Below are 16,957 nucleotides of genomic sequence, written 5' to 3' on the forward strand. Positions count from 1 at the left end.
GCTGCTAGGTACACCATGATGGATGGGGTGTTGTATAGAAGAGGGTATTCCTTACCTCTACTCAGGTGCATAACACCCAACCAGTCAAAGAATTTATTAGCTGAGGTGCATGAAGGGTTTTGTGGAGATCATGCTGGGGGGCAGAGTCTATCTAAAAAGATCTTGCGGCAAGGATTTTTCTGGCCTACCATGAACGAGGACTCTATGGAATATGTGAAGAGGTGTGACAAATGCCAAAGATTTTCTAAAGTGCCCAGAGCGCCCCCAAACATCTTGAAGCAAATGCAAAGTCCATGGCATTTTGCAGTGTGGGGTATTGATCTGATCGGGAAGTTGCCCAAAGGGAAAGGAGGAGTGCAGTTTGCAGTGGTTGCAGTAGATTATTTCACTAAGTGGATTGAAGCCGAACCATTAGCCACGATCACATCGAAGAAAGTGTTGGACTTTGTGGTTAAGAACATAATATGTCACTATGGTCTGCCTAAGAAGATAGTGTCTGACAACGGCACCCAATTTGACAGCGACATATTTACCGATTTTTGCACTCGGCATGGCATCACAAAAAGTTTCTCCTCGGTAGCCCATCCACAGGCCAATGGACAGGTTGAAGCGGTAAACAAGACACTGAAGGACACTCTGAAAAAGCACCTGGAGCGAGCTAAGGGTGCTTGGGCGGAAGAATTACCAGAAGTCCTTTGGTCATACAGGACTACTGCTCAGACAGCAACTGGACATACCCCATTTTCTTTGGCATATGGGTATGAAGCCATGATACCTGTGGAGATAGACTCTCCATCTCATAGAAGGACCATGTACAACCAAGAGGAGAATCATCAATTGTTGGCAGAATCCTTGGACTTCCTCGAGGAGAGAAGAGAGGAGGCAAACCTGAGAGTTGCTGCTCACCAGCAAAAAGTGGCGCACTACTTCAATTCCAAAGTCCGAGATCGAAAGTTCCAGGTCGAAGATTTGGTCCTCAGAAAGGTGTTTGCCAGAGACCCAGCAGCTGGTGTGCTAGGACCAAACTGGGAAGGACCATATCAAATTGAGCAAGTCTTTCCACCCGGCACCTACAAGCTGGCTCGGTTGAATGGAGAGTTGATCGGGAATTACTGGAACGGCGAGCACTTGAGGAAATATTATCAATAAATACTGCTTACAGAGTAGTGGCTTTGTATCAAGTGCTCAACTTGTTATTTAAGTTTTTGTTTGTAGACTGGCTATTTGCTAACCAGTCATGTTATTTTGAACAATGTTATTTTGTTTGAAACTCGTTGTTAGACACATCTTGTCATTTATTATTACGAGTAATAAAAGAGATCACGTGCAGCGTGGTCGAATCTTGCTACAAATTTTGCATATGTGTTGATTATTCTTGCTTGGCAGTGTTCAACTGTCATTATGATTTAAACAAAACAGGTCTTCTAAAAAACTCAAAATACATATATACCAGACAGTGTTCAACTGGTCGGTATCATGAGATGAAAGACCAACGTTTAAATAGTTGCATGTTTTTGTAGTGGTTAACTGCTGAAATATGTTTGTATATTCTATGTGTTTCACGAGTAGTCACTGCTCGGACAAATTCGGTCAAGTAGCAAGTGATCAAGGATTTTTTAACCCTCAATCACTTGGGGGGCACATAGAGTATACTGGCGTGCACTTCAACACAAGCAATAAGAGCACGAGCAAAGATATCTGTTTTTGGGCTGACTTGTAAATTTGGAAGTCTAAAAAAAAGCCATTAAGCTAACTTGTTTGACAAAGCTTAAGTAACTTGGAATTTTTAAAATTTTAAGTTAGAAACAGATATTCGTGTGATAATAAAAGTTATGCTCATAAAATGTTAGAGCAATAAGAGCATGAGGAAGTATATTTAGTATGGACTTATGAAATGTTTAGAATTTCTAAGTTAGAAAACTAAATACTCATGTGAAAGTTTAAGGCATATAGAAACTTTACTATTCACAATAAGCTTGTAATGTCTTAAATGTAAAAAGACATAAAAGTTTCAAGCTAGCCAAAAACCAAAAGTAAAGTGCAAGTGCCAAAAAGCTCAATCATACGAGCAAAAATATAAAAAATAAAACAAACTATGATAAAAACTGGTAGGACTACAACTGGTCATGCAGGAGCGCTCTAGCAAGATGAGGAGTCACTGGCGTGCTGCTCTGGTAGGCTGATCAACTCCCTCCTCGGCTTCAGCTGCTCCTCTCGCTCGGAATGATAGTGTAGAGGAGGCAGGTGCAGGACCAGTAGGATTAGCAACTTCCTCAGTAGCCCTGGCCTCACATCTGGCAAGCTTCTCTGCCTGGATCTCGTCGGTCAGAAAGTCAAGCTTGAGGGGTTTATTTAGCTTCCACACCTGGTAGAAGCAGTTGAAGCAGGTCTCCTCGTAACGGGTTAGATCAGCCTCCTTCTCTTGCTTCAGCTCTTCATTCTCGCTGATCAGTCCCTCGTTCTCGCGAGCTAAGCCCTCGTTCTCACGAGTCAGTCCGTCTAGCCGATCAGTCAAGGATTTGTTGGCTTGGGTTAGCTGATTATTCCCATCAGCCAACCCCTTGAGAGACTCCTTTTGCTCAGTCACATTCTTCTCTGCCTGTTCCAGCTTGGACTGAAGAGCGTCCGTTTTCGCTCGAGCCTCCACGAGTTGATCATTTAGGACCTTGATCAACTCCTTGTAATCGACCGATCGTTGCTGGGCGTGACAGAAGGTCATAAGCGTCTGCATGAAAAGCAAAAAGTTACTACAAAGCATTAACGTAAGTAACAATCTATCTTGTGGTAGAGTACTTACATTTGTTAGATGAGCAATCCCTCTATCTAGGAAAACGTCAACGCTGAGTCGAGGAAAAGATTCAAAGCCTTGAATCGTCGATGAATCACGGAGGGTCTGATCAGCTGCCCCCCTGAGTTTGGTGTTAGCAGCTGAGAGCGCCTCGCTCGGGCCGAACGGGCCTGGGGGAGTCAGGCTCGCTGATGGGGGGAGTGACGAAGGGGTCAACTGCGGGATCGTCACTGACCCCTCAGGTTGTCTCCCCTGGCTCGGGGGCACTGCCCTCGGGACCTTCCTCGGAGGAGTGAGACCACTTCCTTCGCCAGACTTCCTTTTTGGAGCAGAAGGAACGATGCAATGTCTGAACATCTCTGAGTCTGCAAAAGAGGGAAACATGAGATTCGTTAGAGAAAATGTATATATATAATAAAATGTAGATAAGTATATTACTACTACAATTTTATTAGTCTCGAATCACAAAGTTATTAAACATATTCCTATGACCACTAGACCTGAGTTGAGAAGCTGATCAATGAAGTCATCCTCGTCATCCGAAGATGAGCTAAGTTCTCTCTCAATCTGGATGGCTTTTCCTTTCCCGAACCGAGCAGGAATAGCAGATCTGTGCTGAGGCTCAGGCTGAGGCTCCCTAATGACAAGGTCGCCAGATCTATGAGAAAGCGGAGAGGGTCCAGGAGAAAACTGGTCAGTCACTATCTCCGTGCCCGCATTGGACTGATCAGTCGTGTTGTTCTCCCCAGTGGTACTTTCCACCGCCATGTTTTGGTCGTACGGTATCAGGCCCACCATCTTAAGGTAGTCCACAGTGACCAATTTTTTCACGTCTTTCTCCTCGGTACTCATGCTAGCCAACGCCTCCGCTCGATTGAACATCCCTTCAGTAGGCAAGGGTCGCTGGAACGGACCCGCATGTGTAAAGGCCAAGTTGTTGGCCTTGATATCTGATGTAAGGAAATATTCCCTATAATATTTCCCGGGGTTCGACTTGTGTGCGATACCGCAAAGGTACCTAATCCCCTTTTGCCTGTGATAGAGGTGAAAGAAGCCTGTGTTCCTGTGGGTGGGGTTAGTCCTGAAGTCGAACAAATAGTGTACCTCGTGAGGGGTGGGCTCGTCCCAACCTTGCAGAAAGTAGAGAATGTACAACGCGGACAATGCCTGGATCCCATTCGGTGCGATCTGGAATGGGGAGACACTGAAATAATATGCTATAGACCGGAAATAGGGGTGTAATGGAAGTGTCGCTCCTGCATGGATATGATGCCTGGACCAGGCGCAGTATGCTCCCCCGGGCCTATTGACTCTCTGATGAGGGCCCGGGCATATCACGTTCACCCCACTCAAACCCAAAGCCTCGATGTGTTTGTGGAACGACCCGGAATTAAGTTTTGAAGGCTGGGCAATGAACCAGGAAGGTTCTTCTTCTCTCCCCTTCCGTGGCTTTTGAATGGCCAAGTTCTGGATCACGGTGGAAAACTTCTGAGAGGGTGATCCTGAAGAAGTTGTAGTGCGGGCGTCACTGCGTTCCACCACCTTTTGCACCGCTCTGCGGGCAACTTGTGGATCTTGGTCCTTGGGATGTCTATTAGATTTCTTCACCCTCATCGTCGACTGTGAGGCTTGTTGAAGAAACTGTTCTTCACGGAGGAAATACAGGGCTGAGCGGGGAAGGATCCTCTTGAAGCGACGAAGGCAGTCCTCTGGAGTACAACTGGTGGACGATTTTGATGAGGAATCGCTGTTTAGAGGAGTCTCGATTGACTGCGGGATAGAAGTATCAGAGCCCGTATGGTTGTCACCTCCCCTATAATCAGAGCGATTCATCTACAAAAATAAATAAAAAATGGGAAGGTGAGTAACCATACAGATAAAATCCAACAATAACAAAATTTATTTTTATACTTAGAAAAATTTATCTAAGTGGTAAAAATATAGCATGCATGGAAAAAATATTTTTAGTGCTTAAAGGTGCCTAAGAAATGTTTAAAAAATATAGCATAAAGAAATGCCATGATTGGTCTTAAAATTGTGCCTAGTGCAAGGAATCCTTCTGCATCCGACAAGGCACGTACGAAGGCTAGGCATATGTGTCCGGTCGGACACCATGAGCCCAAGGAGAAGCGTGCCCCAGCCGCATGCATCCAAGCATGAACTTGGGCTAAGGGCGTGTCCGAAGAGACGCTTGGCCAGCGTATGCGAAGGGTCATGAGGTATCCAGTCAAATACCATGTGACTGAGGAGGAGACATGCGAGTTTGGTCCGAGCGGACCAAGCTTGGCGTGGTGCTATCCTTCTGCATCCGAGTCGAGTGCACCCGAAGAGCCAACGCCAACAGCCCAAGGACTCCGATCGAACATCAGGGGGTCCGAGGAGATGGGTTCCACACGAATCCGAGGAGCACCTGTGAGGTCCAAGGAGTGCCCATGTGGTCCGATCGGACCACATGTTTGTCCAGAAAAAATAGAGGCCGAATGTCCATATCCCTAAACTTACCCATTTTTCATGGCCAAAACCTCACCAAAAATTCCACTATTTTTCTTGAGCCGAAAACAAGACCCAATTTGAAAGAGCAAAGTTCTACATTCTCTATCATAAACATGATATCTCATCCAAACATACAAATACAAGATCAAAATAGGGAAGTTGAAAAGTTTTTTCATGTTCTTGAAACCCTCTATGCTATCAAAAACCCCAAAACCCATAATCATGGTTTATACTAAATTGACCTATTTTTCTTGAAATTCCTATGAAATTGAGAGTAATGTTGGGTTACCCATAATGCAAACATCCTCAAAACAGCCACCCAACACATTATACAAGCATTCTTATGAGAATCATGAACAAATTCAAGAAAAAAGCTCTCAATGGGGTTTCGGCCACACCATGGTTTTTTCATGAATTTTTTTAAAAAATAACAACAATGTAAAGGCATGGAGAAGAAGACTTACTCAACTTTGGAGAACCTTTGACTTGCTTGGAGATTGCTTGAAGAAATGGAGAGCTTCCCTTGAAGTCCCTTGAAGATTCGGCCAAAGGAAGGAGAAGACAAGGGGTTTCGGCCAAGAGAGAAGAAAGAAAAAGAAGGGTTTTTAAAATGTGATTTTCTTGTGTAAAGAAGAATGTGTAAGTGTAGGGGTTATTTAAAGAAGAAAAAAAAGTGGGAGTTATCACTTATTTTTGAACCGTTGGTATTCCTGGGCTATTTTTTCTCTCCACGATCATGGACAGTTATTTGCAGTGATCGTGGTCTGTAAGTAGTGGTCTGCTGCATGGCGGGAAGATGAACAGTTATTTTTTATAATGCCGACAACTGTGAAGGAAAAAAGTTTATTATGTGAAGTATCATAGAATAAACTTGGGGGGCAAATGTTATCCCCAAAAATTTGAAAATGATGATGTGGCGATAGAAATGACAAGTGGCAAGGAATAGTTGTGTGATCTGGCTTAGCAGCAGCCCAGTACATCAATGAAGAGTTTTGACTGCATGAGAGGTGTCACGTCCAAGCCAAGTGACTGGTCGGACTTTGGTCCGAGGAGAAGTCCAAAGGACTGGTTGGATTTTGGTCCGAGGAGCAGTCCAAAGGCATGGCCGGACTTTGGTCCGAGGAGAACCCAAGGGTGTGGTCGGACCTTGGTCCGAGGAGAGCCCAAGGGTGTGGTCGGATTTTGGTCCGAGGAGAGCCCAAGGGTGTGGTCAACTTTGGTCCAAGGAGAGCCCAAGGGTGTGGTCGGACCTTGGTCTGAGGAGAGTCCAAGGGTGTGGTCGGACTTTGGTCCGAGGAGAGTCAAAGGTGTGGTCAGACTTTGGTCCGAGGAGCAGTCCAAGGTGTAGTCGGACTTTGGTCCGAGGAGCAGTCCAAGGTGTGGTCGGACTTTGGTCCGAGGAGCAGTCCAAGGAGTGTGGTCGGACTTTGGTCCGAGGAGCAGTCTAAGGGCGTGGTCGGACGCATATGTCCAGTAAGTGTATGGCTGTCCAAATAAAGAAATGGCATGCATATGTCCGACCAGCACTTGTATGAATCCAACATGCATGTGTTCGACCAGAAGACGATATTCATCAACGAAATAGACTAGACTGCGTCAAATTCCTAGAAACGGCTTCAGCAAGACTCGGACTGGGCATACGCAGGAATCTCTCATTCTTCGCTCAGATTGAGGATTCTGTTGTATTTTGAATATTTCTTGTAATTTAAATATAATACGAATAATAAACTATCCCGATCCTAGTGGGATATGAGTTTCTGATCCCAAGCCTATAAATAGAGGGTTGATGGGATCAGAAAAGGACTTTTGGCAATTTGAATTTTTGGTCTGAATTTTCTAGAGAGAGAAAGTGCGTTTTCTTGAGAGAGAACTCTTTTGTATTATGAGAATTTACACTGAAGAAACTCAGTTGACACTGGTTCATCTAATCTTGAGTGTAGATAAAATAATCAAATCTATGAGTGGATTAGGCTATTACCAACTGATTAGGGCTGAACCACTATAAAAATTGCGTGTTCTTTATTTTCTTTATTAAACTGTCTGTGTCGTTTGAATTCTCTTGAAGGTTTGTCGTTTTTGACATTCTCACGTCGTTGGCTAAAAACGCAGTCAACACACTCAAAAAAGAATCATTTACTCTAATAAAAATTACAAATAAAATAAAACACTAAATTCATTGTCAAACAATATATCTTTCTTCTTATTGTCCTTATACTCACCCTCATCACTAATAGTCTTTTCAAAGTAAGAATTGACTGCCATGAATTTCTTTCTAAAATCATCCTAAAACATGAAAAATCACATTATAATACAACAAACATACAAAATTATAACTAGATTTTTATTGTAGTGTAAATAAATAAAATTACTCACAATTGTTACACAACTCTCTTACTACCAATGTCTCAGTCCAAGTCATAAGTTATTCTTTTAATATTTTTCCATACTCAATAGTTCAATAAACTAATTTTATCTCTCTAATACTTTATTTCATTCAAGGTATATTAAAACAAAATAAAAAAGTCAATATATACCAAAACATTTAGGACCCAAGTCGCCAATGCTTACAAAAACACAAGTTCTTGTGGAAATTTGGCATCATGAACTTAGTGTGCAACATCACTCGCCAACTCCTACAAAAATTTAACATTCTACATGAAATAAGAACTATATTCCAAAATAACTAATAAGAAATGAGCATGAAGTCATTTTCCATACTTTTACAAAAGTGAGACTTTTTTATGTCAAATAATAGTGGTTAGATCTACTGATTTTTCTTTTTAAAACAAAAATCAAAGAATGGTTATATTCTGAATCTCTGAATCTCTTACCTGGCATTCCCAGTTGTCTGGGACATTTTGATCTGAAAAATGGAGAGGGAATATTAAAAATGGAGCTGTAACAGGTTCAATCTCCCAGATTGAGACCCTATTATGCCTTTCCCCAGCAATTAATTCGTCCCAACCAACCTAATCAAGTATACAAACAAATGACGGTAGTATTCTACAATAATAATAAGAAAAATACTAATAACATCAAATGAAGAGAGGACAAAAGAAATAAGTTTCCCCATCAGCTAACCTGCAAATTACGCCATTGTGAATTCTTCCATCTAGCGGGATCAAGATCACTAATATCCGTGATTGTACCTATATACCTGCCAAATGAATTCATTTTGCTTTCAGCCCAAAATTATCCTTATTCATCAGTATTACAAAAAACATTCTTGAATTTTAGAAGGCAATATGTTAATTTAGATCCAAGAAAATCTAAGCATAAACCAATGTCAGATTCTTTTGTCCGATTATTATCAAAACAGGAATAAAATTTCAAGTATAGCTACCTTCTTGTTCCAGACTCTTCGATTTCAAACATCATATGAAAATGCATGCCTAGTGATATTTGGTTTCCACACACTGTCTTGTAGTACTTGGCAAAAGGAATAACAAATTCTGATGGACTAGCGCTGCACATGCAAAGAAAAATTACACAGTTCACTTTGCAGCCTAATTATAATGCCCTCTCAAACTGATCAAAGTGCAATAAGATATCGAAATTTGCAGTCATGAAAAATTAGTAGGAATTTGTGTTTCTGAAAAGAAGAAAAAAATGTAGAATCCCAACCTAGGATTATAGAACACAGTGAAGGGACTATTGTTGGCTGCAGCATGAGCGGCAGCTGCCAGAATTCCAATATGCATACTGTCACTTGACAATACAGATGATGATAGGTTCGTAGGTTGCCTGTAAGCTCATCTAATACCGAGAAGTAGATGTTTCTTTTCATCCCTGATCACAAACAATGAAGTTAAAGAGGTTTAAACAAAAAGTACTTTACAGTTCATACAGAATATATATCCTCAGTTCATCATACCTGATAAATAGAACAGAGTCACCAGCAAAAAGCCTCTTTCCACTGACAAATAGACTCCATTATAAGCAATCATTTAACTTTGGCAGGGAAACAAAACAAAAGATAAAACAAGCTCAATTAAATTCCAACTGAGCCAGATGTATTCAGTAATTATCATCTTTTGATAGCATATAAACTATCAGAGTTCCAACAAGTAAAACCATTAACTAAAAGATATGAAGTAAAAGAGAGTAAATTTATTTTTCTTAATTTAAACAATAATTCCTGGCTCTCAAGTAGTTGCTTTTTCAAATGCTCCAGATGCATTAGTGTCAGATGCACATAATTGTGTTATACCCAAGAATTAGGAATTTAAGGGAACAACACATACATATTTACATCCACATGCATATGGTCAGATAAAGCATCACTGAGCCTCTGACATTCTCGTTATGAATATTGATTATTCAGCCAACAATAGTGTTGTGCAAGACTACAAGGAACATTAGGGGAAATACTATAAAATTATAGTACCACATAAGATACACATAATCAAGAGCTCTTACAGTTATAACCATTGCATAGCTAAGAATCTCAATAAATTCCCAGTGCATGACTCCCATAATCTGTGTTCCAAAAGAATCCAATAGCTTTACATCCTTGCTGCTAAATGGCTAATAATTCCTGAAAGATTAAAAAAAAACCTTCAAAAACTTCTAAGTTGTTTCCATTTTTCAATAAGAAATATAATTTAAATATTTAATTGACGCAGAAGAGAGATTGAAAAGTCCAAGTTGCAATAGATAAATGGATTTCACATGATTCAATCCGTAAATGCTTCATCAATCATTTTTAGTTTTTTACATGCACAACTAATCATGATGTATGTACTCTTGCGTCTTATAGAACAAAGGGTGCAATAGATGTCTACTGTTGCTTCTTATAAAACTAAGGGTGCTTCTTTTAGGCTTAAGGTTTATAATTTTTTTTTATTCTGTTTGTAGATAACAATTTTTTTTTTAAAACAAGTTAGTTTATTTGGAGCTTCTTTTTCCGTCATTTATGTGTCTATGAAGTTTCAAATAGGAAAGATAAAACTAAATAGAATGAAGTGAACTCTTTTAAAAGTACCTAAAACAGATTATTAACTTGATGATACAATCCGTTAGGCACAAATATAATTTCATTTGATCCTTGAATACACTTCAACCAAATAGCCTACAACACAGTAGGCATTAACCACAACACATATATTATCTATACCTCTTAAATATATTATCCCACACATGATGTATCACAATAACTAGAATTAATTATATATGAAATAGAATTGGTTATCAAAAAATAAATGAACAATTAACATTGACAACACCCTTCACAATAGTAGCCCCCTCCAACATTACCTTAACGAATTAAGCAGCTAAGCATTAACTACAACACCATATTCAATCTACACCTCTTAAAAATTCTATTTTTGAAGACCATAAGAGAATTTTTATTGAGCTTGAAACCAATTGCAGATTGCATAATTTTTTTTTAATAAACTAAAAGATTACTCTCTATTATGTATTCAGTATAACAAATGAAAACAAATTCAGTGCATCAATTTTGAAGTGTTCTACCTCAAAATAATTGTAATCGTATGAGACACTACAAGTTATTTTTCTCAAATAATGATTCAAACAATTCACTTAAGATTTGCCCCCACAACTGTGTTACTTTTTACTTTGCCTCTAAAATTTTTAGCAGAATTCATTGAAGACTTTTATCAAACATATGGCAGCCACTCTCAGTTTTTTCTTTATATATATATACACACAAGTGTGAGAGACAGAGAGTGTATGACAGAGACGAAGATGGTGAGACAGAGAGAGTGGGAACGAGTGTGAGAGAAATGGTGACAGAGGAATGAGCCAAAAAGTACACAAATACAGATTATTCATAAACGAAAAACTCAAAATCTCATACAAACCAAACACGACAAACACTTTAAAGAATCAAGCAAAACAACAAGTATCAAACAATTTTGAAATCAAAACAGATTTGTTCATACCCAATGACAAAAAATTAACTTCAAACATTAAATTATAAACTCAGATTTCAGAAAGGAAAAAAAAGATAAAAAAAAATACCTCCATCCCAAACGCACCCACGGCCCCGTCGAAGGCCACTCCTTTGCTAAGAACCCAGATCGGTGCATTCACGCCTGTGAGAGAGGAAGAACGAATGAGAGAATGAGAATGAGAGGAATTGCCAGTGATGTGAGAGAGAAGAGTAGACAATATTTGTTGTTTCTTTTTTTTTTTGTGTGTGACAGTCAAATAATCTTTAAATGGGCCAAAATTTCATTGAGTATTCATTGTCCGCCTTTTTTTTATGGACCCGCCTAGTCTTTAAAAGCCTTATTTTATGACATTTTTATAATAATGTTTATATGCAATGTCATTAATGTAAATTTGTGTTGTAGTGGAAGCAACATTACGAGTCTCTTGAATAAATTGAGCAGTAATATATATGTATATAGGGGATATATATATATGAATGTATTTATATACTCCAAAATTAATTTTAATAATTAAATTAAATTATTGTTACTTTTAATATCATAATTAATTTAAAATTTGATATAAAAATTATTATAAATACAAAAGTTAATAATATGACAAATTTAGAAAAAAAATATATAGTTTTAAAAGTTTTTAATAAATACATAATTTTAATAAATAGATATGTACATAATTTAGTTTATTTTTAAAATTTTATTATTCATTAATTATAATTTTTTATTTGAATTTTGGCGACATTTTATGACTGCCGGTATTGGACTTTTATTAACTGTCGGCGTTGGGGTCAATAACGACAACATTTAACTGTCGGCATTGGTCTTGAATTAACTGTTGGCATTGGGGTCAATAGCGACACCTTTTAATTGTCGGCATTAGTCTCAAATTAACTGTCGGCGTTTGGGTCAATAGCGACACATTTTAACTGTCGAGATTGCTCCCAAATTAACTTTCGGTGTTGGGGTCAATAGCGCACATTTTAATTGTCAGTCTTGATCTCGAATTAACTGTCGGCGTTGTGGTCAATAGCGATAGTCAAAAGCAACGGTGACAATTATTAGTTGTTGACGTTGGTCTCTATGCCTACAATTTTAACTGTCGGCGTAGAGTCCCGCTAAGCAATTACGACAGTCAACAAAGTTGACTGTCGTGGTTGGGTGTCAGGAAAGCCCAGTTTTGTAGTAGTGAAAATAGTGCAAGACCTGATAATCAGGTCGTTTGAATATAAATGTGTTTCTAAGGTTATCTGACAGGTTAGGGTTAAAAGATTTTGATACATGGGATCCCAAAAATAAGATTTACAAGGCGGAAATGACTCTCAAAAGTTAATACTGCAGTAGCCAGTCTAAATGGAAAAATTCTGTTTAGAGCTCTAGTTCCTGTAATTCCCTCAGCCGTGGCAGTCGAGCAACTATCAATGTACACTCTGCTCCCATAGCTCTCCAACTCATGGTTAGTACAACTTTCCCGTGCCTTTACCTGCACCACATAGCACCCGTGAGCCCAGGGCACAACAAGAAAACTAAATTCAACGAGCATAGATAATAATAGAGCATACATAGCAAGCCTCTGATTAATCAGCTTAATAGCAGCAGTATACAAGTATTGAACTAGACAACAATAAACATATACTTTCAAGTATGTAACTCAATCTGTAATACAAATATTTAGGTGTCGGCGCCCTTAGGCCGAGCCCTCTGGTTATTTAGCTAATCCCGGCTCACTTAGGGCGAGCTGCGTTCAGTACACTTATCATCAGCTCTGACTCCCTTAGGCCATACTTTCCCTTTACACATAACAATCATAAAAGTTACAAAAGACATACGTTCAATAATAGGGAATCCCAGTCTCAATCACAACCATATGGGTATAGTTTTCTTACCTTGAGTCGCGAGCGATGGATAAAGAGCAGTCCCGAGCACGATCCTCAGTCCTGAGCCTTAACAATAATCCTAGTGACAAGCAATAATGGATGATTATCAAATTCTAATTCAATTAAATGCTTTGGAAACAAACACTAGCATTTGGGACCTCAAAATCTACTAAACTGGGTAGTAGAATTCGTCCCGAGCGCTTAGGTTAAAATCCCTGAGCCTCCCTGAACCTAAAACCTAAGCTTCCCTTTCCATTCCATTTAGGGTCACGATCCGCCACTTAAACAGAGAGCACGACCCTCCATGCTGGAAGGCATGTCGTAACCTACACCCTCAGGGTTGTGGTGCACCTAGGCAAAATAGAGGCCTTCCAACCTCTTCAAGCACACAGGTCGCGGCGCCTGAAGAACAGGGCCGCGACCCGAGCCCCCAAACCCAGAAAATCACCCTTTTTCCAGCATTTTTCCTCGAGCCTAAACCCCAAATTCATACCCCAAACATCAGCCAAACTCATATTTAAGTCCATAATTCTTATCTTTATAGCATAAACATCATAACCAACCTATAAGCAATTCCTTACACTCATCAAACACCCAAAACCAGTCTTGGAATCCATTTTCATGCAAGCTCTAAGTTCTATCTACAATCCAACAGAATTCAGCAAGTTAAAACTTGAAACCTTACCTCTGTCAGTGGCTTGAATTTCCCCCAACTATTCCTTGTCTACCCTAGCCTCAATTCTTCAAATTTCCCAAGCTTTAAGGTCTAGACTTTCCTTCAGCACTTCAAAGCTTCAAACTCAAGAGAGGGAGAAAGAGGAACGTAAGTAAGAGGGAGAGAGAGTGCTGAGAGGTTCCTTAGTGATTCCTAGGGATTTCTGGTGAGTTCTAAAGGGTCTAAGTACATTCTTAACCCTAAAAGACAGAAATACCCCTATAATAAACTCAGCCTCCTTTATCACCCATAAGGGCATAATGGTCATTTATCCCGATTCCTGCTAATTCCTCGAGTCATCCTACCAATTCCCAATTAATCACGTCATTTCCAACTAATTACCAAATACTTTCCCATTACTCGATGAATCTCAAATATATGTTACGTTTCCCAAAATACCCCTAGGCTCACCCTGAGTCGGGTATTAAACCCCATTGTGACTATTCCACTAATCCGCTCACTAGGATCACAGCGAGCCTGTTGGGGTTTTTAGCCCTAATTAAAACTCAAATTCTTTGTAATCTCATTTTATTATCAATAAAAGAATAGAAATCATTTTTTGACTTGGTCAATCACTTTGCTCACATGTTTTATTTTCATGATTATTTGTTTAATATAAACTTCTATTAAATCCCGAGCATATAGCTAATCTTATTTATAGTGACGTAATCACAGTGGAATATAAATATGATTATATGTTCAAAATAAGTTAGTCCTAAGATTAGTCAGTGCACCGGATTTACACTGACTTGCCAATCTACGATATGATCTACTTACACATTACAGTGTTATGTTCTTTCCAGAACATTAGCAAAGTAGATAAGATCGGATGTATTTGTTACATCGGACTAGACCGATATTGACAGTTGATAAGATAGGTAAACATACCGTTATTATCTATTCTAGTCATATCATATAGTTGACCATAGGTCAATTCAATCTCAATTCTGAGTGGTTAGTATTCTAACTGATTGTATTATTTGAGTTCTTTGACTTGTTCGTTACCAGCTTACCCTACGGACTAGCCCATACTTACATCTTGGGAACTCAGTAGTATAATTGAGTGGGAGTGTTAATCATAGATATGAACATCTATAGCTTCTGATGAAGAAGTGAAACGATGGTTTCCTTTTAGTTTGGTTCAAGGTGTTAAATGATAGAGATCTCATTTCAGTAATTAAATTAGTTTACTGAAATATCATTTACAAGGAACTAAGTGTTTTAAGGATAAAATACAATGAGGGGTAAGACGGTATTTTAGCCCTATCTCATTGTAGACCGTCTATAGAGGATTGAGTGACAATTATGGTTGTAACAATGGATAATTAATAGCGTATCTATATTTGTTATAGAGCGTTCTATGAATTCAAGAGTGCAATTCCAAGTCTATAGTGGAGTCACGAGGAATTAATAAGTTAGTAAATTCATTTGTTAGATTTATGATAACTTATTGGAGCTTGATTTCATAGGCCCATGGTCCCCATTGTACCTTGGATAAAATTATCTAGATAGTCTCAATTAATGATTTAATCATCAATTAGAATTATCAAAGTTGACCAGGTCAATTTTGGATAGTTTCACAGAGTTGTGTAATTTTGAGAAGAAAAGAGAAATTATGGCAGATTTATTAATTAAGATAAATTGGTATCTAAATTAATAAATAAGTTTAAATCAAGGTTCAAATTATAAATAATTAATTTGATAAAGGATTTAAATAATTATTTAATTAATTAAATCAATAGAAAATAATACACGCCTTGATTTTAAGTCCAATGGGCTTATAATCAAATGGCAAAATTTCACGGGCCTATAGCCCATGATAATTTCGACCTATGGCTTCAAAATGGCTGTTATTTTATTGATTTTTTAATTAAATTAAATGGCCTAATTGAGTCTATAAAAGGAGTGCTTAGAGAGAAGTCATCAGTTAAGATTTCTAAGAAGTTTGATAAGTCACAAGTCAGATTTTATGATAGTTTTATATTCTCTCTAAACACAAGTCCTTTTCTAAGTCACTTTGTTATTTTCTCTTCTTCTCTCTACATCTATCTCATGTGTTGAAAATTGCCCACACTAGTCTAGGTGGTTCTAAGGATACATTGGAAGATTGTGAAGAAAATAGAAGATTGGTTCAGTTTCTTGATAATACTCTGCGACAGAAAGGATACAAGAGTTAGAGAAACTGAAGGAAGGACTCTTAATTCCGCTGCGTATACTGTAAGTATTATATTATTTGTTTCTCTTTGAATTCAATTTTAGAAACATGTTTTAGGCTATCTTGTATTAATTTGTTTAATATTAGATATACATGAAAATAAATAAAGATCCTGTATAAGCTATTCCAACAGAGCCGTATACCGCAAATTTATCCACATAATAATCTGGCCTCAATCATTGAACATATATAATCACATTTATGTCTTTAACAGGGAACAATTATAGATATGCCCTGATAAACAATAACAGGCTCACATGCATATCTAATACTTATAACACATGCATATAAATATATTCATATTGTTATATATATAGCGCATGCCACATAGTCATGCATTTAATCAATTAAACACACATATATCCAATTATGCCCTCCTAGCACACTAATCAAGTTACTAAACCCTATTAGCATTTTTGGGTTGTTACACTCTAAGTTGTTAGATTTGATACATAGGGATTTATGTGAACTTAATGGAATGTTGACTAGAGGAGGAGTTAGATATGTTATTACTTTTATTGATGATTACTCTAGGTTCACATATGTATATTTGCTTAAAAATAAAGATGAAGTATTTGATGTGTTTAAAGTGTATAAAGCGGAAGTTGAAAATCAACTTGAAAGGAAAATTAAAATACTTAGAAGTGATAGGGGTGGTGAATATTTTTCAAATGAATTTAACTTGTTTTGTGAAGAACATGGAATAATTCATAAATGTACAGTCCCTTATACTCCACAACAAAATGGTATAGCGGAAATAAAGAATAGAACATTTATTGAGATGATAAATGCTATGCTATTACACTCTAAATTGAATTTTAGTTTGTGGGGTGAAGCCTTGCTATCTACTTGTCATATTTTGAATCGTATTCCCATGAAAGAAAATAATATATCTCCATATGAGTTATGGAAATTAAAGAAACCAAACATTGGTTATCTTAAAGTGTGGGGGTGTCT

The 16,957-nt window shown here is 38.2% G+C and overlaps 2 protein-coding genes across 4 annotated transcripts; both read right to left on the bottom strand.

The window, feature by feature from the left end:
- Positions 1-1,824: 1,824 nt before the first annotated feature.
- LOC133830528 (uncharacterized) lies at positions 1,825-4,758 on the bottom strand. Its single transcript, XM_062260516.1, has 3 exons — positions 3,289-4,758; positions 2,798-3,153; positions 1,825-2,725 (listed from the first exon to the last, which is right to left on the bottom strand). The coding sequence occupies exons 1-3, from the start codon at positions 4,619-4,621 to the stop codon at positions 2,156-2,158; spliced, it is 2,259 nt and encodes a 752-aa protein (XP_062116500.1). The 5' UTR covers positions 4,622-4,758; the 3' UTR covers positions 1,825-2,155.
- Positions 4,759-7,601: 2,843 nt separating this feature from the next.
- LOC133830530 (auxin response factor 19-like) lies at positions 7,602-11,466 on the bottom strand. Of its 3 annotated transcripts, none has more exons than XM_062260519.1 (8): positions 11,267-11,466; positions 9,701-9,818; positions 9,156-9,232; positions 8,906-9,070; positions 8,625-8,747; positions 8,363-8,438; positions 8,113-8,144; positions 7,602-7,914 (listed from the first exon to the last, which is right to left on the bottom strand). In XM_062260519.1, the coding sequence occupies exons 4-8, from the start codon at positions 8,980-8,982 to the stop codon at positions 7,824-7,826; spliced, it is 399 nt and encodes a 132-aa protein (XP_062116503.1). In that variant the 5' UTR covers positions 8,983-9,070; positions 9,156-9,232; positions 9,701-9,818; positions 11,267-11,466; the 3' UTR covers positions 7,602-7,823. The 3 variants fall into 3 exon arrangements, with proteins under 3 accessions (XP_062116503.1, XP_062116502.1, XP_062116501.1); XM_062260518.1 differs by having other exon boundaries at positions 8,113-8,250; positions 9,156-9,197; positions 11,267-11,461; XM_062260517.1 differs by having other exon boundaries at positions 8,113-8,250; positions 11,267-11,460.
- Positions 11,467-16,957: the final 5,491 nt, after the last annotated feature.

Source organism: Humulus lupulus, chromosome 4, assembly GCF_963169125.1.
Source record: "Humulus lupulus chromosome 4, drHumLupu1.1, whole genome shotgun sequence".
Taxonomy (NCBI): domain Eukaryota; kingdom Viridiplantae; phylum Streptophyta; class Magnoliopsida; order Rosales; family Cannabaceae; genus Humulus; species Humulus lupulus.

Bases quoted from the DNA above. Each gene is read 5' to 3' on its own strand.
- LOC133830530 (XM_062260518.1), bottom strand. From the start codon at position 8,982: ATGCATATTGGAATTCTGGCAGCTGCCGCTCATGCTGCAGCCAACAAT. The intron at 8,439-8,624 runs GTAGCTATACTT...TTCATTTGGCAG, and splicing joins GAAGAGTCTGGAACAAGAAG to GTATATAGGTACAATCACGG. The intron at 7,915-8,112 runs GTAAGAGATTCA...AAATTTTTGTAG, and splicing joins CAGACAACTGGGAATGCCAG to GAGTTGGCGAGTGATGTTGC.
- LOC133830528 (XM_062260516.1), bottom strand. From the start codon at position 4,621: ATGAATCGCTCTGATTATAGGGGAGGTGACAACCATACGGGCTCTGAT. The intron at 3,154-3,288 runs GTCTAGTGGTCA...CCTCTTTTGCAG, and splicing joins TGATCAGCTTCTCAACTCAG to ACTCAGAGATGTTCAGACAT. The intron at 2,726-2,797 runs GTAAGTACTCTA...CTTTTCATGCAG, and splicing joins GGATTGCTCATCTAACAAAT to ACGCTTATGACCTTCTGTCA.